This window comes from Diabrotica virgifera, chromosome 2, assembly GCF_917563875.1.
Source record: "Diabrotica virgifera virgifera chromosome 2, PGI_DIABVI_V3a".
NCBI lineage: Eukaryota > Metazoa > Arthropoda > Insecta > Coleoptera > Chrysomelidae > Diabrotica > Diabrotica virgifera.
In genome coordinates this window covers 81,047,893-81,073,456 of record NC_065444.1, presented here as the reverse complement: position 1 = coordinate 81,073,456, position 25,564 = coordinate 81,047,893, and the positions used below count along the sequence as shown (strand labels likewise).

Below are 25,564 nucleotides of genomic sequence, written 5' to 3'. Positions count from 1 at the left end.
AATGAGACTGACCTTTTCCTGGTGAACTGAAAATGTCCTCACACAAGACCCGTTTCCTGCTATCCTTGGCTGCGATCAAACCTCGTCCTGGCTTCCAGTAATGTTCTCCTTTGAAAAAACTAGCTCGAATAGCTCTCGTTCCTGCTTTTGTCGTGATGCTGTGTTCTACCTTTTTCGAAACTGCTATCAGCTACCGGGACACTCTTGGCTCAAGGAGGTTCTTTTACTCTCGACCTGGCCTACTTCTCGTTCCACGATAGATACTCCACACTCACGGAACTACCGGCTTTCTCACTCTCCGTACACTACCGTCTACTACTCGACTTCACTTCTCGACAGCTCAAAACATTCTGATCTCTATTTGTCATTCATTCCCCTACTTTCTAAATATCCCTTCCATATTCACAAATCAAAATTCCACCACCAACTCTCATTCGCAGTATTCCTCAAAACCAATTTTTAAACTTTCTAAATATGCTTAATGGATTTCAAAGAAAATAGTTAATTCCCATTCTAAAATTACTTTCTACTATATACAAATTTTAATGACCTATTCTCTATTTCCACTTAGTCTTATTTAGCATCGGCTAATGATCGATCCTTCCGCGAACAACGATAATGGCCTATTATCGATTTCACTTGAGTCTTATTTAATCACTTCTTAAAATTAAATATAACAATTTGTTGTATACAGGTTGTTCTAAATTTATATGCCCGTGGTTGAGAAAATTGAAAATATTTTATATTAAATTGAATTTGTCTATAATTATCAAATTTTAATTTTCATATCAAATAGAAATATAACAAATCCCCGCCTTGTATTCGATAAAATTTATCTGCATTTTTAAATAAATTTTCTCGAGGCAAAACCAACTTCCTGTATATTTCCTTACTTTAATCTACGTCTTATACCCCTTCTTCTTGTATTACTTTAATTAGTCCCACCTGTAGAGTAATTGTTTCCTTATTTTCAGTGTCCTCATCCTGTGTTAGAGTGTCGGCTATTATGTTGTCTTTCCCTTTTTCCCATATCAATCTTCTGTCTTTTTCCTCAGATTTTTCACATACTTTTACCGTGTATTCTGCATCCTCGTTTTCATATGCCTCCTCTTCAAATGCCACTGTGTCGATCATATCTTTTTCGCTTTCATTTGTTAGCTTTATTTCTTCTTCTCCTGAGCTCATCTCTTCTTTTGAGGAATCCCAGTTTTCTTTTGCTTTTGATACTCTCAATTTTTCTTCTTCTGGGCTCAACTCTTCTTTTGAGGAGCCACAGGTTTCATTTTCTTTTGTCTTTTTCTGACTTTTTCTCCCTTTTCTTCTTTGTCCTTGCTTCGTTGCCAAATTCATTTCCACTGTTTGTTCTTTACCTGATTCGTCCGTATTTTGTTTCTCCTGTTCCTTGTTCTGTTCTTCTTCTTTTTCTTCTGTTAGATTCATCGTATTATTTTTAAAATCTATCACTCCATGTTTTTCTGCCAATTCGTCAACTCCTACTATCATGTCATGTGACATGTTTGGCATTATTACACATTGTAGTGCATACATCTTCTTACCCAGTCGTACCATTACTCGTATGCCTTCATTTATAGTTGCCAATGTCCGTTTGTTTGCGCCCACTAAATTTACCCTAGGTATTTTGTAAATTAAATTTGTTAAGTTAACTTCTTCTATTAGTTTTCTGTTGACCAATGTTATTTCAGATCCAGTGTCTATCATAATTTTAATTGGTTTCTCGTTGATAAATCCATCCACAAATTTTAAATTAACTCCATTTTTCTTTTCGTTGTTTCTTGCCAATTTAATAAACTCCTTGGGGTTACAAAAGATTCCTGTTTGATTTTTGGTTTTTAGTGAGCGCCGTCGTGAAAAAACGCCGGTTGCTCATCGTAGTTTATATTTTCGTCATAATGTCTCTCTCCGTCATATTCATCTGTCTGGGTATTATTTACTTCTCTTCTATTTTCTCTTGGTCTGTCGGATCTGTTTCGGTTTTCTCGATATCCCTGTTCATTTTGTCTACCATTATTTCTGTTTTCTTGATTTGCGAGTGTGGTGTTTCTATTCTGGTATTCTCGATTTCTGTCCTCATTCCATTGCCTATTTCTTTGTTCATATTTTCCTCTTCCGTTGTCTCTATTTTCGTTTTCCCTTCTGGGATTAAATTCTCGTCTTGTATAGTCCCTCCTATTTTGATTTCTATCTCTGTAATCCTGTGTTTCTCGGAGCCTGTAATCTTCTCGCGACCTTCTTGATTTTCTTTCTCTTAAACGTGATTCTCTTATTTGTAGGAATTGGCATAAACTATCTATGTCTTTGTAGTTTTGCAATGTGATATGGTCTTCCAGCGTTTCTTCGAAATGTCTTGCAATCAGTTCGACTAATTGTTCCGATGAGTAATTATATTGTAGATGTTTTGCGTTATAGTAAATTTGTAATGCATATGTCCTTTCTGATATACCCATCCTATCATTGTATTTCCCATTTTGCAATTCCTTGTTAATTTCCAATTGTTGGACTTTTCCCCAGAAATAATTCAAAAACTTTTGTTCAAATTGTTGCCAACTGTCAAATTCTTCTTCTTTTGCAATCGAACCATAGGCTTGCTTCATATTTTAGATGATTTCTGATAGTTTCTTTTGCTGTTTCGAAATTTCCGATGTGCTGTATTTTCTTTTTCAGGCTATTTATGAACGGCACTGGGTGTAATCTTCTTACATCCCCGCCAAACCTTATCTTCACGTCATCTGTGCTATGTATAACCATTTCTCTTCTTTCTCCGACATTCTGTTGCGTATTGATTTCCGCAATCTTTCTTTCCATTTCTTCTCTGATTGCTTGAATAGCGTTTTGCAACTTGTTTTCCAAACTTTCTATTTCCTTTTTCTGGCAATTTGTTATTTCCTTTATTTTGCTTTTGATTTCTTTAATCTCTGTCTCTTGTTGTCTCATATCGTTCTTGATTATTGTCAAACATCCTTTTACTTCCTTTTCATACTTTCCTATGCGTTCCTCCATTTTCTTGTTGTTCTCTTCTATTGCTTGTTTCATTTTTTGTTGTGTTTCATCCATTTTTTGATCCAATTTTTGTTGTGTTTCATCCATTTTTTGTTGTGTTTCATCCATTTTTTTTTATGTTTCTTCCTGATTTTTATCCATTGTTCGTTTTGCTTCATCCATTTTTTGTGACTGGAGTTGCATAAGTTGTAATAGTTTATCTATTCCTGATAATTCTTGCTGTTCTGATGCCATGATTGTCGTGTCTAAAATATCTTCTTGGTCTGAATGTTCTTTTTGTTTTTTGTTGTCCTTGCTTTGGCTTCTTGTCACAGACATTTGTTTTCAAGAAGTACTGTCCCCGCCAAATATGAAATTTTACTAGTATGTTACCAAGACGACTTTTTCTCACCCAAATATTATAAATTGTCAATAAATATATCAAATGTAAATATCGTAAAAAAAAATATTAAATCAGTTATGTAAAATTTGTACCTAAAGAGATTTAAAATTTTATGTTATCAAATGTATCTCACTTTTTACCACAGGCATATAAATTTTCAAATACCGGCTTTACTCTTTCTATCCTTCAAATTTGCCACTAGAAATACTTTACAATGCCCCACGTTGGGCGCCAGTTGATGTGATCTTGATTATTGATATGAGATGATATTCTTATATGTCACTTCTTTTAATCAATGTATTAATACTAATCTAATTAATTAACCAGATCACATATCAATATGTTTTCAATCTCAGGGCGAATTATAAATTAATTACTTACTTTCGTGGCTTCAAATATTTCTTAATGGTTCCTAATCGGGATAGAAAAGAAAAGAGTAAAAAAAATACACATATGGGTTACAATTATAATCAAAATATTTTTTATTTTATTTAAAAGGCAATCAATGCTTAATATTTGCTATTTCTTATTATTCTTAAACATAACATTTACAAATGGGAATCTTATTTCCTTTTGGTTTTCAATTGAAAGTTTTTATTAACATTTAATTATTAGGAGTTATTAGGAACAACTCTATTTAACTTTGATGAAGCTTTTCTGATATTATTGATTATGTTATTCAATTTTTTATGTGGAATTTAATACGAAAAACCCATACATTCATGTCCAAACAAATGAGACTGACCTTTTCCTGGTGAACTGAAGATGTCCTCACACAAGACCCGTTTCCTGCTATCCTTGGCTGCGATCAAACCTCGTCCTGGCTTCCAGTAATGTTCTCCTTTGAAAAAACTAGCTCGAATAGCTCTCGTTCCTGCTTTTGTCGTGATGCTGTGTTCTACCTTTTTCGAAACTGCTATCAGCTACCGGGACACTCTTGGCTCAAGGAGGTTCTTTTACTCTCGACCTGGCCTACTTCTCGTTCCACGATAGATACTCCACACTCACGGAACTACCGGCTTTCTCACTCTCCGTACACTACCGTCTACTACTCGACTTCACTTCTCGACAGCTCAAAACATTCTGATCTCTATTTGTCATTCATTCCCCTACTTTCTAAATATCCCTTCCATATTCACAAATCAAAATTCCACCACCAACTCTCATTCGCAGTATTCCTCAAAACCAATTTTTAAACTTTCTAAATATGCTTAATGGATTTCAAAGAAAATAGTTAATTCCCATTCTAAAATTACTTTCTACTATATACAAATTTTAATGACCTATTCTCTATTTCCACTTAGTCTTATTTAGCATCGGCTAATGATCGATCCTTCCGCGAACAACGATAATGGCCTATTATCGATTTCACTTGAGTCTTATTTAATCACTTCTTAAAATTAAATATAACAATTTGTTGTATACAGGTTGTTCTAAATTTATATGCCCGTGGTTGAGAAAATTGAAAATATTTTATATTAAATTGAATTTGTCTATAATTATCAAATTTTAATTTTCATATCAAATAGAAATATAACAATATATATATATATATATATATATATATATATATATATATTATATATATATATATACATCCTACTATCAATTTGGCATCGATACATTATGCATTTACCATCGATTTGGCATCGTCTTGCAAAGTGGCATCTGTATATCGATGCCACTTTACACTACCTTAATAACTTTTTTTCTGCACTTGTTACCAGAAGTCTAATCAACTCGGTAGTTAGAGATTTGATTTCTTGACGTTACTTTAATATATCAGCTTTCTTTGTTTATCCCTTACTAAGTTACATAAGTTTATTCCATAAAATGTTTGAGTCCAAAATGATGGTACAGTGAAAATATTATATACATTTAGTTCAGTGTTTTACCGTTTTGTCGCTGCCGCTATATACATGAAAACGTATATCCCACTTTCATTATCAATCATTTTGGCATCAGAAATTTGGCATCACTGTTGAATATAATATTATCCACACCGAAAAATAGGCAATTTGAAAATGTATATATTATTTTCATCAACAAATCATTCTGGCATCATGTTGTTTTCACCCAATTTTGAAAAAATGTGAAAACTTTGTATTATCCACGTCCGTCTGTCCGTCCGTCTGTCTGTAATCACAACTCCTCCGTCAACATACCAGCTAGAATGACAAATGAGGTGTCAACTGAAAGCTGATAATCCAAGGATGGTACTAAAGATGAGATATTTGACCTTGGCGGTCTGTTTGTCGGTCTGTCCGACCGCGAATATAATTCCTCCATCATTATACCAGGTAGAATGACAAATGAGGTGTCAAATGAAAGCTTATAATCCAAGGATGGTACTAAAGGTGAGATATTTGACCTTGGCGGTCTGTTTGTCGGTCTGTCCGACCGCGAATATAATTCCTCCATCATTATACCAGGTAGAATGACAAACGAGGTGTCAAATGAAAGCTTATAATCCAAGGATGGTACTAAAGGTGAGATATTTGACCTAGGCTGTTTTTCCGTCGGTCCGTACGACCGCGAATATAACTCCTCCGTCATTATACCAGGTAGAATGACAAATGAGGTGTCAAATGAAAGCTTATAATCCAAGGATGGTACTAAAGTTGACATATTTGACTTACGCGGTCTGTGCGTCGGCCCCTCCGACCGCGAATATAACTACCAGCTTGAATGATAAATGAGGTGTCAAATAAAAGAATATAATCCAAGGATGGTACTAAAGGTGAGATATTTGACCTATGCTGTCTTTTCGTCGGTCCGTACGACCGCGAATATAACTTCTCCGTCATTATACCAGATAGAATGACAAATGAGGTGTCAAATGAAAGCTGATAATCCAACGATGGTACTAAAGGTGAGATATTTGACCCAAGCTGTCCTTCCGTCGGTCCGTACGACCGGGAATATAACTCCTCCGTCATTATACCAGGTAGAATGACAAATGAGGTGTCAAATGAAAGCTGATAATCCAAGGATGGTACTAAAGGTGAGATATTTGACCTTGGCTGTCTGTCCGTCGGTCTGTCCGACCGCGAATATAAGTCCTCGATCATTATACCAGGTAGAATGACAAATGAGGTGTCAAATGAAAGCTTATAATCCAAGGATGGTACTAAAGGTGAGATATTTGACCTAGGCTGTCTTTCCGTCGGTTCGTACGACCGCGAATATAATTCCTCCATCATTATACCAGCTTGAATGATAAATGAGGTGTCAGATGAAAGCTTATGATCCAAGGATGGTACTAAAGGTGAGATATTTGACCTAGGCTGTCTTTCCTTCGGTCCGTACGACCGCGAATATAACTTCTTTGTCATTATACCAGGTAGAATGACAAATGAGGTGTCAAATGAAAGCTGATAATCCAAGGATGATACTAGAGGTGAGATATTTGACCTTGGCGGTCTGTCCGACCGCGAATATAACTCCTCCATCATTATACCAGCTTGAATGATAAATGAGGTGTCAGATGAAAGCTTATGATCCAAGGATGGTACTTAAGGTGAGATATTTGACCTAGGCGGTCTGTCCGTCGGTCCGTACGACCGGGAATATAACTCCTCCGTCATTATACCAGGTAGAATGACAAATGAGGTGTCAAATGAAAGCTTATAATTCAAGGATGGTACTAAAGGTGACATATTTTACTTAGGCGGTCTGTGCGTCGGCCCCTCCGACCGCGAATATAACTCCTCCATTATTATATCAGCTTGAATGATAAATGAGGTGTCAAATAAAAGACTATAATCCAAGGATGGTACTAATGGTGAGATATTTGACCTAGGCTGTCTTTCCGTCAGTCTGTGCGACCGCGAATATAACTCCTCGATCATTATACCAGGTAGAATGACAAATGAGGTGTCAAATGAAAGCTTATAATTCAAAGATGGTACTAAAGGTGACATATTTTACTTAGGCGGTCTGTGCGTCGGCCCCTCCGACCGCGAATATAACTCCTCCATTATTATACCAGCTTGAATGATAAATGAGGTGTCAAATAAAAGATTATAATCCAATGATGGTACTAAAGGTGAGATATTTGACCTACGCTGTCTTTCCGTCGGTCCGTACGACGGCGAATATAACTTCTCCGTCATTATACCAGGTAGAATGACAAATGAGGTGTCAAATGAAAGCTGATAATCCAAGGATGGTACTAAAGGTGAGATATTTGAACTTAGCGGTCTGTCCGACCGCGAATATAACTCCTCGATCATTATACCAGGTAGAATTACAAATGAGGTGTCAAATGAAAGCTTATAATCCAAGGATGGTACTAAAGGTGACATATTTGACTTAGGCGGTCTGTGCGTCGGCCCCTCCGACCGCGAATATAACTCCTCCTTTATTATACCAGCTTGAATGATAAATAAGGTGTCAAATAAAAGATTATAATCCAACGATGGTACTAAAGGTGAGATATTTGACCCAGGCTGTCCTTCCGTCGGTCCGTACGACCGGGAATATAACTCCTCCGTCATTATACCAGGTAGAATGACAAATAAGGTGTCAAATGAAAGCTGATAATCCAAGGATGGTACTAAAGGTGAGATATTTGACCTTGGCGGTCTGTCCGTCGGTCTGTCCGACCGCGAATATAACTCCTCGATCATTATACCAGGTAGAATGACAAATGAGGTGTCAAATGAAAGCTTATAATCCAAGGATGGTACTAAAGGTGAGATATTTGACCTAGGCAATCTTTCTGTCGGTTCGTACGACCGCCAATATAACTCCTCCGCCATTATACCGGGTAGAATTACAAATGAGGTGACAAATGTCAAAGTTTAGTAAAAATGACTCAAAATTAGTAAATTCGTATATCAATCCACGCAAAGTTACACGTAAAATTCAAATATCGTCTTCCAGTTCTACTTTCGATTACTTTGGGTGAAAACCTAGGACTTACGAAGTCCAATTACTTGTTTTGTTTGAAAATAAGGCATATCATAGACATGCCTTAGGCATCATAGAAGACAATGACACAGAAAAATCAAAACACAGCAGCATGTCAAAAAGGCCTTAGTTATGTATCTTCGGTCCTGTTAGTCCAATCGTGATGTATAGCACCTCAAATGATAGGATTTGACAAACAGAATACAATGACATAGAAAAGTCAAATACAACAGCATGTCAAAAGGGCCTTAGTAGCGTATCTTCGGTCCTATTAGTCCAATCGTGACGTACAGCATCTTAAATAATAGGACTTCATAAATAGAATCAAATTTGACACAAACAAATCAAATACAGCAACAAGTCAAAAGGGCCTTTGTTATGTATCTTCGGTCCTATTGGTCCAATCGTGACATACAGCAACTCAAATGATAGGGTTAAACGAACAGAATACAATGGCACAGAATAATCAATTACAGCAACATGCTAAAAGGGCCTTATTTACGTATCTTCGCTCCTATTGGTCCAATCGTGGAGTACAGCACCTCAAATAACTGGATTTGTCAAATAGAATACAATGACATAGAAAAATCAAATACAGCAGCATGTCAAAAGGGCCTTAGTCTTGTATCTACGGTCCTATTGGTCCAATCGTGATGTACAGCACCTCAAATAATAGTATTTGACAAATAATATAAAATGGCACAGAAAAATCAAATACAGCAACATGTTAAAAGGGCCTTAGTCATGCAGCTTCGCTACAATTGATCCAATCGTGACGTACAGCGCCTCAAACGATGGGATTTAACGGGCAGAATGCGACTGTAGACAAATCAAAATGGCGGCATGTAATAGCACCTTAAAATTGTAGAAATAAAATGGATTAACGCACAGAGGTGCATGACATATTATGTGACAGTATTTAACAAATTGAATACGATTACATATGTCCAGTTTTTGACAAGTGACTTCTCTACATGATAAACGCGAAAAGGCTCCGTTCGGTCACTGTTCGACATAGGCCTCCCGTTCACTGCATATATCCACTGCTTCCTGAAGCCGTGACATAAGAGGATATAATTTAACGAATTAAACGACAAAGAAAACTAAACAAGGCAGCGTGCGGGAAAAACAAGACCATCCTTTGTATACTCCACAGGAAAGCATTATATATTCAACGTTACAATTATGTTATAGTATAAGGGTATATATTTTGAAATGATAAAAATATATTTTTTTATTTAGTACATTCCGTACGTTTTTTAAACATGATCAGGAGTATTTGTTGCCTGAAGTCTATTAAATAATTTCCTAACAATCCTTGTGTTATGGATAATTTTTGAGAATGTGTTTAAAAGGTAGCTTACATGCTTATTGTTCAATGGTCTTATCACTTTTAAGCGCTTGTCTTTTTGTAGGGCTATTAATTGTGATTTCAACCATTCTTGCGGGACAATGCCTTTTCAGTAAATGAAGTGAATATTGTTATACATTTAATTTTTTTCCTCAATTAATTGGATGCCCCCTACTGGTGTTTGGTCTAAGCTTACAGCTTTTCCCCATTGAAGCTATTTTATAACTAATTATAATTAGGGGTACGGAATTTTCGCAAACAAAAACATGAATTTCGCATTTACTTTTTTTATAATTACAAAATTTCGCATTTATTTTTAACTACGAGTAAAACAACAGAAAACATTAATTAAAAGCTAACATCGTTGTAATTTCGACATTCGACTCTTTAAGAGCTGTTCTTCGATCTGTCACTTCAATATTATATGTGCTGAAGAATCGTTCTGCGTCTACGCTGTTCGTTGGACTCCAAATGCTCTGTAATGCTGCTTTAGCAAATGACGGAAAACTGCACTGTGTAGCAATTGTGTCTTGTGTCACACAGATATAGGTCATCTGTTGCAAATTCTTTGACTCGATCACTCAAAATTGTTTTAGGGCGTCCCATTTTAGGGGATACTTTAAGTAACTTTATGTTACTATGAAAACTTTTTTGATAGACCATGTTCTTAATAAAAACTGACGGAATGAGCACTGATTGTCATGTTTGACTAATTTATATGTTTAGAAAATAAGAATTAGCCGACTTTTATTCCTACTTAGATTTTTACCAATACAAAAGACCGAAATGCAGATAACAACAGTCGGATTATTTATATTTTCTCAAAGAATCAACATTGAAAAATATCATTGAAAAAGCTCTGAAAAATAGTTATTTTTTTCTTCAATTATCTCAGCTGATTTTTTTATTTACGAGTCATTTCTTCAGATTTGGGAACACTTAATAATCGGAGGGGGCCAAGTCAGGAGACTAAGCCGCATGAGAAAGTAATTCGAACCCCAACTCGAATTTTTGCTACTGTGACAACGCTCTTGTGAGTCGATGTATTGTCTTAGGTCTTGAGAACACTTTAAAGAACACTTTTTTCTTCTGCTTATGGAGTCGTTTTTCATTCATCACATACCGGAACTCACCACATAAATTTTGAAGCCCCTGACATCAAAACTGTATTAAATTATATGTGATCTAAGTAAGTTATAGAAAAAGTCAGAATAGATAGAGTAGAACACTTATAAAAAAATTGTAACAAGCAATTGGACATCGTAAGTTCTAATTTTTCACCCAAAGTGACCGGAAGTTGAACCAGCAGTCGATATTTGAACTCTTCGTGTAACTTTTTGTCAGTTGATATGACGGATGAATTTTGTTCACCGACAGACATGGACGAACAGACAGGCATGAAACCGGAAGTATGTATTTGTTCTGGTCTTTCTTAGTCGCGTTGAATAATAGTATGTACTATTTCGACGAATTTAAAACAGTACTTTCAGTTGCAACTCTGGAACCGCCAGTCCGAGGTCAAACTTCTCACATGTAATATCATATTTTGGTTATAGGCTTTCATTTGACACCTTATGTGTCATTCTTTCTGTCCTACTAACAGAGGAGTTGTGTTTATTGACGGACAGACATGGATAATTCTAGGTTTTCACATTTAATAATAAAAACAATAATTATATAATTCAGTTAACCTGACTATGTTATTGTGATAATGACTTCTTATCTAAAAGTGACAACGGCAATCATTCCATTCACTCACGGTAAAATATTGCAAAACCTCCAGATTTTAAAGAACCGCTTGGATTGACATGAAATTTGGCACACACGTAGCTAAAATGCCAAAGAAAAAAATGAGATTATGCCGATATGTTCTCTTGTCCTGGATGTGACTTTCACCCCTTCTTGGGGGTGAAAAAACATACGTTCAAAATAAGTCCGGGAGTGGATAAACTGACTAATTTTAATTCTAGGCAAATTTTGTTCTATAAAAGTTTTAAACGGCTGAAAATATTATAAGAATTTTTTGCTCTACATTGTGCTTTTTATCTATACCTTTAAGAAACGCACTATTTTCGGGGACACCCTGTATATGATCTGTAAGTTGCATTGGTTAAAAATGCTTATTTTTGAAAGGGGTTTTGTTGAAAGGGCTCGAACGAATCACTAGTCACGAGTATGTATATGCAAATTTTAAACAGCCATATCTTAACCAAGTTTTGTCTTCCAGAAAATCAAAAAATCCCAAATATTTAAAAAAGCAAAACCTACATTTTTTACTCTTTAAGATATTTGGTATCACTAATAACTTTAAAGTTATTTTGAAAAAAGTCTTTTTTTTCAAAATTAAAGATTTAAAATTTACTTTAAAACCAAATTTTTTCACAAATAAGCACTTTGAACTGATGAAACTTACAAACACAAACAATACATAAAGTTACTTGTGAAGTGGTAACGATTAATTCCATTTGGGCTGTTAATTAGAGGGAGATTTTTACGATATTTTTAACCAAAAAATAAGGAACAACTGTATTTTGAGCGTAACTTGCTTACTCTTGCTGCTAGAAACTTTTTAAAAAAATAAAAATAAACGTTTTCTTAAACACTTTAAAAAAGTTGTAATAAGTTTTCCCAGAAAAGTGTTTCATTTTTTTTTATTTCACGTTAAAATATTCGATTTGGAATTTGACATATAAGAGCTTATTTTTCACTATAGTCTGTTTTTAAACCAAGAGGAGTAATTCAAATTTCCCGCGCCGTAAACCTTGTTTGTAATTGGTACAACCTCAGGCAATTTTACTCATATCAAATTTTGACAATAATGACATTTATAAAATTTTAACACTATTGGCATTTCATAGGTTAGTTTATTTATTTTATCAGCGATTTTTGCATTTTCTGCGTTATTCCCTTTATTTTTAGATTTTAGTCAATATTACCGTCAAAGGCCGATATGATCAACCAAAAAAGAAGATGTATCTGAAGATATTTCTAGTGACTTTCTTGGGTGTGAATCTGTCTTTTTACCCTAATAGCACAAGGACGTCCAATGGACGTCCATAGGACGTCCTTTACGGACTATAAGGACGTCCGTTTACGTCCGAGGAACGTCCTTTATACGTCCTATTTTGGTCAAAATGTCGCGCTACCGAACGTCCATTAGACGTCCATCTAAGTTCCGAGGGGACGTAAATTGGACTTTAATCGGACGTAAATTGGACCTTAATCGGACGTCCTAGGGGACGTAAATTGGACCTTAACAGGACGTCCTAGTTTGGTCCAAAGCCACATTGCCAAATGTCCAATGGACGTCCACCTAACGTCCGAGGGGGCCTAAATTGGACCTTAATCGGACGTAAATTGGACGTTAATCGAACGTAAATTGGACCTTAATCGGACGTAAATTGGACCTTAATCGGACGTCCTAGGGGACGTAAATTGGACCTTAACAGGACGTCCTAGTTTGGTCCAAATGCCTCGTTGCTAAACGTCCAATGGACGTCCATCTAACGTCCAATGGACGTCCACCTAAAGTCCGAGGGGACGTTCGGTGGACGTCAATTGGACCTTCATAGGACGTCCCAGTTTGGTCCAATGTCGTGCTGCCGAACGTCCATCTAACGTCCTGAGAGGACGTTCGGTGGACGTCTAGCGACGATATTTAGACCTGTGGAGAATGTATTGTGGGAAATAAAAAATACATTTTTTAAGGAACTTATATTACATCTTATATTAAATTACAATTATTGGATATTACATTATTTACATTAAATTACAATTACACTTCTCCAAGAAATTAACGCACCACCTTAAAATGATGCATTTTTGATGTCTCGAATTTCCTAAACCTGTTGTCCAATCTCAGTGATTTTTTTTTATAATGTTATAGCCTAGGCTACAGGTTACCTCCTTAAGCTTGTCATGAACGGGGAGCTATACTGTAATATATTATGTATATTATATCATATCACTCCCTATAGAAATGAGTGAGCCTGGAGACACGGAACTAATGGTTCCGTGTGTGCAGGCTCACTCATTACTATAGAGAGCGATGTGATATAATATATATTACAGTATATAGCTCCCCGTGCATGACAAGCTTAAGGAGGTAACCTATAGCCTAGGCTATAATATTATAAAAAAAATCACTTAGATGGGACAACTGGTTTAGGAAATTCGAGACATCAAAAATGCTCAATTTTTAAGGTGGTGCGTAATGGGCTCTATATTATACATATACATATTATTTCAAATCGACACCTTGCTCATTTGGAGATAATGGATAATTTCTTAAAAAGAAGATATTCTATCTATGTATACTTATTATACAGAGAGCACGTAAAGGTTGGAATAAATTCATTTTTTTTTTGAGAATGGAGGATTTTGGAAAAAAATCCCGAAACAGGTCAATTTTTGTTTTTAAATTACGACTTTTTGGCATATATATCATACAAGTGACGTCACCCATCTGGGCGTTATGACGTCATCGATGATTTTTTTAAATGAGAATAGGAGTCGTGTGATAGCTTATTTGAAAGGTAATTCAATTCTCTATTCAGTAATATAAACATTAACATAATTATTTATACAGGGTGTCCAAAAATTTTTTTTTTGATTAAATTAATTGACATGGAAAGAAGAATGTATGTAATTTATTTAATTCAAAATACATTTTACTGCTCTCAGAAAACAAAAAAATGTTTATTTGAAAAATATTCATGGCTTTTCGCTTAAATTAAATATTCAAACTGTCACGAGGCTGGTGGGTGGCTGCTTTAATATTGAATTTAAGCAAAAAACAATATTTATTTGCCAAATAAACATTTTTTGTTGTCTTCTGATAGCAGTAAAATGTATTTTGAATTAAATAAATTACGCACATTCTTCTTTTTATGTCAATTAAATTAATTCAAAAAAATTTTTTTTGGACACCCTGTATAGATAATTATGTTAATGTTTATATTACTGAATAGAGAATTGAATTACCTTTCAAATGAGCTATTATACGATCCCTATTTTCATTTAAAAAATTAATCGATGACGTCATCACGCCCAGATGGGTGACGTCACTAGTATAATATATATGCCAAAAAGTCGTAATTTAAAAATAAAAATTGACATGTTTCAGGATTTTTTTCCAAAATCGTCCATTCTCGAGAAAATGAATTTATTCCAACCTTTACGTGCTCACTGTATAGTGTAATATTATATTATAATATTATAATAATCATTCAACTTTTGTCTAATTTTTTTTCATCCGCCTTCGCTTTCTGTCTTTAGATAATTCAATATTATAAATAGATTATAAAATACTGAGATAAATACTTTTTGCTTACTAGGTACAATAACCAACCCAATCTGTTTGACAAAAGAACTTTATGGGTAGAGGTAATATTAAGACGAACAAAAGGCGACCGCGGTAGCGAAACTTTCCTTTAACAATTGTAATTCAAAATTCAAGGAAGTCTATACTTTATAGAAAATCAAAAAGATTGGCTAGAATACAAATATGTACTTATACAGAGTGTTCGGTAAAGAATAGGCCATAGATTAACCTTAGATTTCGGAGGGTAAAATAGGTCGATTTAAGTTAACTTACGTTAGTACTAAAGTTGATAATAACCGAAATACAAGGTGTCAAATTTAAACTTTTATTTTATTTATTCTTGAATATTTCCTAACAAACATGGGATAATATCACGAAATTTGGTAAGCGGGGTTTTTTTGGGACAAGAAATCTAAATTCAACACCAAAATTGATGTATTGCCCAGGAAATAATCAAGAATAAAATAAAAGTTTAAATTTGACACCCTGTATTTCGGTTATTATCATCTTTCGTACTAAAGTAAGTTAGCTTAAATCGACCTATTTTAAGCTCAGTAATCCAAGGTTAAGCTATGGCCTATTTTTTACCAAACACCCATAAGATTGAAAAATGTATGAAAAATATACCAGAAAGAATAAGAAATATATATCAAAGAGCATGAAAAAATATGCAAATGTAATAAAAAACGTAAATAATACCAATGTTTGGATACCAGTTGTCCTGGCTGGTGGTTTTTTTCCATCATTCTCGGTGAGTTTGTCCTCTAGGCCATCAGGGATCGATAGGCTATGTCCAGACGGTGGTAGCAGCAGAGTCTGAATGCTTCCTCTTTGGCGTTCACTTACCAAGACGTGACTGGCTGCAACGTGGAGCTCCAGTAGCTGTCTGGGGTTGATGGCTCCGAAAACTCCTCATCTGATCGAGGAATCAGGAACATAGACTGTTTCGGCACTTCAGAAAAACTCCAGGAGCAGGAATCCTCAGGGTGGTAGATTAAAATGTTGTGCGCCTATGTCAAAGGGGCACATAATAATCCATTGGATGGGCTTATGCATTGATGCTCTAAATGGCCCGATGAGGCGGTCGGACTCTGTGTTATGTTGTGAAACAGCGTCTTCATAGTTTTACGTAATATATAGTATATGTATAAGTATATTATACTTTAATTCATATATAATATAATTTCTTACATTATGAAAATCAGTGGTTAATGAATAAAACTCTACGCGGGAGCCCTAACGACGACAACGACTGAGAGATCAACTCTCCAACTTCGAACTGATATCGGTGGGTGAATCGAAAATCTATCGCCTATCGTTATAGTTTTGTGAACAGAGGAACCAAGTAGTGGGGGTGATTTTCAGACGTCCACAAAAAGTCCGTATTTCGTCCAGTACGGACGTCCAAAGGACGTTCGTATTTATTCCACCATCGGACGTCCACCATCGGAAGTCCGAAGGACGTATATAACCAAAAACGACGTCCAACGTCGGACGTCCAAAGGACATCCATTTATATTCCATAGACATTAGGACTAAGACTGGACCTATTTTGGGCACGGCCACGTATATTCAACCTCAAAAAGATACTCTTAAGATTCATTTTTAGTACAGATACATTGATAAAAATTATATTTTTGCTTACTAGAATTAATTAGCAAACTTATGTCATCTTGGTAACTAGAATAATAAAACATTGTAACAAATAATTTACAAATAAGATTTTCACACTTTACAAAAAAAAAAACAAAAACATGTTTAGAATATTAAACTGTGCAATTTTGAATTAAATATAATTATCTTTTCGATGTAAACTATTTTATTAACATAATTAAGTTAATATTTTATTGAATTATTTTGCTATTTTATCCCGTAATTCGTATAATATGTCGAATATGGACGATCAGCAAACGTCCGTATTTCGTCCAGTACGGACGTCCAAAGGACGTTCATATTTATTCCACCCGAAGAACGTCCAACATCGGACGTCCGAAGGACGTACATATTTAGTCCACCGAAGGACGTCCAACGTCGGACGTCCGAAGGACGTACATATTTAGTCCACCGAAGGACGTCCAACGCCGGACGTCCAAAGAACGTCCATTTATAGTCCATGGACGTTAGGACCAAAAATGGACCTATTTTGGACGTCCAGAGGACGTCGTGTGCTATTAGGGTTAGTTTACCTACTCCTCTTGGTTTTAAAACAAAGCTTAGCAATAACTCTGCTTCTACTGGGTCTACAGACCTGACACATATACCATTTTTTCACTTTTCTATGAGCTATATTTGCTATTTGCTATTTTTTTTTTTCAATAAAGTAGGTAACTACTTTTTGAGTTATTTGCGAAAAACCGTCTAAAAACGTGTTTTTTTTTTGTTCAAAAATGAACATATTCACTCGCAAATATCTCTAAAAGTATTGACTTAGTGAAAAACTCTATAAAATAGAAGTTGCTTAGAATTAGTCAGTTTATCCAATTCCGGACTTATTTGAACGTATTTGTTTTCATCCCCGATAACGGACGAAACTCACCTCCAGATCAAAAGCACATATCGGCACATATCAGCACTTATCACTTTTTTTCTTTAACATATTAGCTATGCGTGTCCCAAATTTTATGTCAAACCAAGCGTTTCTTCAAAATTCTGAACAAAAACCGTAAGTAAATTAAATGAAAATGTAAAAGGTACATTCCATGTCAAATCACTCAGGCAAAAAAATTTGGATCTCCGATTTGTCTGAAAATTGGTATATAGCTTCTACGGGACGTAAAAAGAAGATATTTAAGGTCAAAAAATCTTTTTCTTCTTTTTTTCTCAAAATGTTATTTTATGCGATTTTACAGTGATTTGGTGTTTATTTAAACAAATTTGCATTTTCTGTCGTAAAGTATCAATGAAAAACATAATATTTTAATAGAAATGACTCAAAAATGTCATTATATGGCATTATAACAAGTTATTTTGAATCAAAACAAGATTTTGATCAAATTTTATAGTGTAAAAAACGCTAAAATACCGTTTTTTACATTTTCCTCCATTCCCAAAATACATCATCATCGATTTGGCTAAAAATTTGCCCGCAGATAGCTAAAAGATAGGACTTTAAGTGGTTAGAAGGATTTGAGTTATATTACAATACCAAAAAAGTTACATGCAGTAATATCATACTCAAAAGTATATATTAGTCCAGTCGGGATAGCATTTGATCTTGAATGCCAAGCTGCACAAAAATTTATTTTTCAGATCTTTAGGGGAGTCAATAGTAGCCTAAATTTAAAATCGCGAAAGAATTCCTCCGTTACGTTAGCGGCCATCTTGATTTTAAAGGAGAACCTGTTTTGCTCAATATCTCCGCCATTTTTAACTTTTCGACAAAAATGGAAGGAACTGAAATTGTTCCAAATAAATCGTATTTACAATTATTACAATTTCTTTTTAAAAATTTTTGTCGTGAGGTCGATATTTTCGAGTTAATTTTAGTTACAGTAGACGCCTATATTTTTGACTATAATATTGCATGTAACTTTTTGGGTATTGTAATATAATTCAAATCCTTATGATCAGTTAAAGTCCTATGTTTTGTCTATCTGTGGGCAAATTGTCAGCCAAATCGATTATGATGCATTTTGGGAATGGAGAAAAATGTAAAAAAAACGGTATTTTAACGTTTTCTACACTATAAAATTTGATCAAAAGCTTGTTTTGAATCAAAGTAACTTGTTATAATGCCATATAATGACATTTTTGAGTCCCTTCTATTAAAATATTATGTTTTCTATTGATACTTTACGAGATAAAATGGAAATTTGTATAAATAAACACCAAATCACTGTAAAATCGAATAAAATAACATTTTGAGAAAAAAAGAAGAAGATTTTTTGACCTTAAATATCTTATTTTTACGTCCCGCAGAAGCTATATACTAATTTTCAGACAAATCGGAGGTCCAAATTTTTTTTTGCTCCAAAATTGAGCGATTTGAAATGGAATGACACAAAATTAATTTTTCAAACAAATATTTTAAGTCGTTATGAGAAAATTATAATTTAACAGATGAAATAAAATAAACACAATTCAACTCGTAAAATATTTGGACCCTTACCAGCCGAACAGGTAAAGAACCCACCTTTTGTATAGTTCATAATATACGTTTTCTACCTGGCCTCAAACGCTCGATATTTTTAACTCGTGGCAACATCGATTGACGGCAAATACACCGCAAATACACATTTTTATGTGGTGGAAGTCAAAATGGCTGTGAAGTGTAAAAATTTTTGTATATAATTTAAATTTTTAAAATCAAAATTTTAGAAAACTGAGAACGATACAGGGCATTAAAAAATGCGCTCAACAAACATACACGAATTAAAATTCGAAAATGATAGTATTTCTTAGTGATGCCAAATGACTGCAACATGAAAAGATGACATAATGATAGCGGGATGTATATATATATATATATATATATATATATATATATATATATATATATATATATATATTGTGAATGTTTGTGAATTGTTCGTAAGGGGATTTTTCCACATTCTCTATTTCATCTATTTGATATATATATATATATATATATATAGTTATAATGTATATTTACATTTAACTATATATAATATAATAATATAACTATACATAATGCGTTATAACATATTTAACACAATATAACTTGAAAAATAAACACAATATTAGTTATAAATTCCAATTAACATAAACAAAATGCGCTAATGTCACTGTCACTAAAATAAATGATAAACGTCATATTTTTAGTAAACAAGATATAAACGTACAAAATATACCTACTGACATTGTTACAGTTGAAATTCCTTTAAAAATTCCTTTAAAAAAGTTAATTATTGATATAAATTACAATAATTATTGTATTAAATAAACAAGTTTAATTAATTTTATTTGCAATTTATATACGATTAATATTAAAACTGGCATGCGCCACTCGAATCTAACTTCAGCCCGTGAGTAATGACCCGTGAGTAACTTCAGCCCGTGAGTAATGAATTATTACTCATGGGTACAGTAATAAGTGCTATTATCTATGAAAAAATAGCGAATTATGAGCATGTTATTAAACGGTCGTAGAAAAAATATTTTATAATACGATCTGAAATATTTCCAGTGAAATTTTGAATCCAAATTATCAACATTTTCAATGATAAGAATCTTCTTCTTCATCTACTTTATAAGCAATTCTGCTTGTTCATTGGTGATTGATACCTCTATATATGTTTAAGAGGTATCAATCTTCTACCGATTGGTGATTTATTCTTCTACCCATTCTGCTTATGTGGTTATTCCATAATTTTCCTCTATTAGTGTCGATTCGTTTATACATGGTACCTTACATTATTTTCTAATGTCCTCACTCCCCTTTCGATCTCTCAGGGTATTTCCTGTAATTCTTCTCAGTACTCTCATCTCTGCCGTTTCTAGTACTTAGTTTTGGTGTTGGGGCTGTATCGGGTCTTGTTTCTGATACATATGTCATTATTGTCGTACACTGGCTTTATAAATTCTTGACTTCGTCTCAGTATTGATATGTCGGTTTCGGCATATAGTGTTACTAAGACATCCTGCCAGTCTATTTGCTTTTTGTACTTGATTTCTTACTTCTTTTTCCAGGTCTCCGTAGCTTGACAATGTAATTGTAAGGATTGTTATATCCATAACTTGTTCAATACTGATACCATAAATTTCTATTTTACATCTGATTGGTGTTTTACTGATTACTGACTGTTTTCAGACTTACATCTCAGAAAATTAAAACAGTAGAATAGTAATCAGTAAAGATAAGTATCATATTGTGTAAAAATTACTTCTTTCATTAATTTTATACAACCACAATTATCTACTAAAATCCAGAATTTATATTAATATCCTTAAAAACTTAATAAGTACCTACTTAACATTTTAATAGAATCATAAAGAAAAAGTTGCTGTTGGAACTCGTTATGTAGTAAAAGTGATTTATAAAAGTGACAAATTAGAAAAATTGGAAATATAAATGTGGTATATTGATTTCAGACCTGCATTGAATCAAGATATTCTAGTACGATTAACAAACACTTCACAAAGTCACCAAGATGGAATGAGACAACCTTCTTTCCTGGAAAGAACACCCAGAACCCAAGCAACTGGACCACTAATAACGGTTCTAATTGGGATCTGACCACATTCCTACCTGGAAACAACACAAACCAACCCGATTGGAATGTAACTACACTCTCTCCAGGAAATAACACTCAGAACCCAAGCAACTGGACCACTAGTAGCGGTTCTAATTGGAATCTGACCACACCCGTACCTGGGAACAATACAAACCAACCAGATTCGAATGTAACTACACTCTCTCCTGGAAATAACACCCAGAACCCAAACAACTGGACAACTAGTAGCAGTTCTAATTGGAATCTGACCACACCCGTACCTGGAAAGAACACAAACCCACCAAACTGGAATATAACTACACCCTCTCCTGGAAATAACACCCAGAACCCAAGTAACTGGACCACTAGTAGCGGTTCTAATTGGAATCTGAGCACACCCGTACCTGGAAACAGCACAAACCAACCAGATTGGAATTTAACTACACTCTCTCCTGGAAATAACACCCAGAACCCAAGCAACTGGACCACTAGTAGCGGTTCTAATTGGAATATGACCACACCCGTACCTGGAAACAACACAAACCAACCTGATTGGAATGTAACTACCCTCTCTGCTGGAAATAATACCCAGATCCCAAGCAACTGGACCACTAGTAGCGGTTCTAATTGGAATCTGACCACACCCGTACCTGGAAACAACACAAACCAACCAGATTGGAATATAACTACACTCTCCCCTGGAAATAACACACCGAACCCAAGCAACTGGACCACTAGTAGCGGTCCTAATTGGAATTTGACCACACCCGCACCTGGAAACAACACAAACCAACCAGATTGGAATGCAACTATCCTCTCTCCTGGAAATAATACCCAGAACCGAAGCAACTGGACCACTAGTACCGGTTCTAATTGGAATTTGACCACGCCCGCATCTGGAAACAACACAACCCAACCAGATTGGAATGTAACTACACTCTCTCCTGGAAATAACACCCAGAACCCAAGCAACTGGACCACTAGTAGCGGTTCTAATTGGAATCTGACCACACCCGTACCTGTTAACAACACAAACCAACCCGTTTGGAATATTAATACACTCTCTCCAGGAAATAACACCCATACGCCAAGCAACTGGACCACTAGTAGCGGTTCTAATTGGAATCTGACCACACCCGCATCTGGAAACAACACAACCCAACCAGATTGGAATGTAACTACACTCTCTCCTGGAAATAACACCCAGAACCCAAGCAACTGGACAACTAGTACCGGTTCTAACTGGAATTTGACCACACCCGCACCCGGAAACAACACAAACCAACCAGATTGGAATGTAACTACACTCTCTCCAGGAAATAACACTCAGAACCCAAGCAACTGGACCACTAGTAGCGGTTCTAATTGGAATCTGACCACACCCGTACCTGGGAACAACACAAATCAACCAGATTCGAATGTAACTACACTCTCTCCTGGAAATAACACCCAGAACCCAAGCAACTGGACCACTAGTAGCGGTTCTAATTGGAATCTGAGCACACCCGTACCTGGAAACAGCACAAACCAACCAGATTGGAATTTAACTACACTCTCTCCTGGAAATAACACCCAGAACCCAAGCAACTGGACCACTAGTAGCGGTTCTAATTGGAATATGACCACACCCGTACCTGGAAACAACACAAACCAACCTGATTGGAATGTAACTACCCTCTCTGCTGGAAATAATACCCAGATCCCAAGCAACTGGACCACTAGTAGCGGTTCTAATTGGAATCTGACCACACCCGTACCTGGAAACAACACAAACCAACCAGATTGGAATATAACTACACTCTCCCCTGGAAATAACACACAGAACCCAAGCAACTGGACCACTAGTAGCGGTTCTAATTGGAATCTGACCACACCCGTACCTGGGAACAACACAAACCAACCAGATTCGAATGTAACTACACTCTCTCCTGGAAATAACACCCAGAACCCAAACAACTGGACAACTAGTAGCGGTTCTAATTGGAATCTGACCACACCCGTACCTGGGAACAACACAAACCAACCAGATTCGAATGTAACTACACTCTCTCCTGGAAATAACACCCAGAACCCAAACAACTGGACAACTAGTAGCAGTTCTAATTGGAATCTGACCCCACCCGTACCTGGAAAGAACACAAACCCACCAAACTGGAATATAACTACACCCTCTCCTGGAAATAACACCCAGAACCCAAGCAACTGGACCACTAGTAGCGGTTCTAACTGGAATTTGACCACACCCGCACCCGGAAACAACACAAACCAACCAGATTGGAATTTAACTACACTCTCTCCTGGAAATAACACCCAGAACCCAAGCAACTGGACCACTAGTAGCGGTTCTAATTGGAATATGACCACACCCGTACCTGGAAACAACACAAACCAACCTGATTGGAATGTAACTACCCTCTCTGCTGGAAATAATACCCAGATCCCAAGCAACTGGACCACTAATAGCGGTTCTAATTGGAATTTGACCACACCAACATCTGGAAACAACACAACCCAACCAGATTGGAATGTAACTACACTCTCTCCTGGAAATAACACCCAGAACCCAAGCAACTGGACCACTAGTAGCGGTTCTAATTGGAATCTGACCACAACCGTACCTGGAAACAACACAAACCAACCAGATTGGAATATAACTACACTCTCCCCTGGAAATAACACCCATAACCCAAGCAACTGGACCACTAGTAGCGGTCCTAATTGGAATTTGACCACACCCGCACCTGGAAACAACACAAACCAATCAGATTGGAATGCAACTACCCTCTCTCCTGGAAATAATACCCAGAACCCAAGCAGCTGGACCACTGGTACCGGTGCTAATTGGAATTTGACCACACCCGCATCTGGAAACAACACAACCCAACCAGATTGGAATGCAACTACCCTCTCTCCTAGAAATAATACCCAGAACCCAAGCAACTGGGCCACTAGTACCGGTTCTAATTGGAATTTGACCACACCCGCACCTGGAAACAACACAAACCAACCAGATTCGAATGTATCTACCCTCTCTCCTAAAAATAACCCCAGAACCCAAGCAACTGGATCACTAGTACCGGTTCTATTTGGAATTTGACCACACCCGCGTCTGGAAACAACACAACCCAACCAGATTGGGATGTAACTACACTTTCTCCTGGAAATATCACCCAAAACTCAGGCAACTGGATTAATAATACGGGTCGTTAAATATGTAAAATAACAAAAATATTCTAATAATTAGAAAAATTATTTAATAATATGGCAATAAGCATTAATGGTTAAGATTCCATTTTCAATTCATTTATATCTAACTGAAGACTGGTCACTAGAATTAATATAAGTTTTTGATTATAAACCAATTTTTGAGAATAAATAAATATTTAAATTATATTTTATGCTCTTGTATTCTATTATGTTATGTTTAATTTAAACAATGATGGAAGACGACTAATGATTTAGAATCTAGAATATCTGGACTAACCTTCATAGTAGAGGAAGATAGATACTTCCACGCATTATTGGATAAGTTTGTGAAAATTACAAATATAGATATGACGACCGAATGTCAAAAATGTAGCGTTTATATGCTTTCATTCGACACCTCATAATATAAATCATTCTTTCTGATCTGATGACGGAAGGGTTGCGTTTAGAAAGTATCTAAAACAGGACACGGATAATTCAAGGTTTTTACATTATTTCAAAATGTGGGAAAACAATAAATATTAAGTAAGTCAGATAATGAGTCCAGTAGAAACTAAAAAGTTCGATGCCTTTTATTAGGATTTTCAATGATTTTCCAAAAATCAGCCCGCGGGAAAAAGTGAATTATGTTCATTTAAAGTATGATTGTTTTTAATAATTATTAGTCCAGGAACCGATGTTTTTCACCTCTCATTGTTTACAGAATGAATCGATTTATTGAAAATTTGAGAATAAGTAGTGGATAGTCCAAAGATCAAAATCTATATTTGGATATTTATGAAGAAGTGTTATTAATGGAATCCATGAAATCACAAACAACTGGAAACGATATTTTTGAAGTAGTCACGAAATGTTTGGAAAATTATAAATTAACCGTTAACCAACTATAATTTGGCAAGTTTAACAACTGTCGGAGCAGCAAATTTAAGAGAAGCATATTTTGGAATGGAATTTAAAAATGTTCAAAAGTAGGAGTACATAGCTATGTTTTTAGTAATTTTTAGTTTGGCTTATAGTAGGGGAGGAAAGTATGCTAAATGTGCAGTCACTCGAGTGCTTCGGAGACCTATTGGGTTGTGAAAAGTAGGTTCTAAAACCAAAAAAAGTTAGGTAAAGTTTTTCATTTTAGTGAGGACTTTCCATTTTTAATTTAATTTTCCATTTCCAACAATCGTGTTTTCCGATTATAGGGCCAT

General features: G+C 35.4%; 1 protein-coding gene across 48 annotated transcripts in view; it reads left to right on the top strand.

Annotated features, from left to right (window-relative positions):
* Window positions 1–24,554, top strand: part of LOC126879534 (mucin-5AC-like) — a 32,301-nt gene extending 7,747 nt beyond the window's left edge. Inside the window, exons 2-3 of one of the 48 annotated variants that reach the window (XM_050642682.1) lie at window positions 21,040–21,319; window positions 21,935–24,554. In XM_050642682.1, the coding sequence (XP_050498639.1) occupies window positions 21,040–21,319; window positions 21,935–24,258 (2,604 nt within the window). In that variant the 3' untranslated portion in view covers window positions 24,259–24,554. Of the gene's footprint in view, window positions 1–21,039 lie in introns of all 48 variants that reach the window. The other 47 variants (XM_050642672.1, XM_050642655.1, XM_050642641.1 and 44 more) reach the window with 47 other exon arrangements.
* Window positions 24,555–25,564: the final 1,010 nt, after the last annotated feature.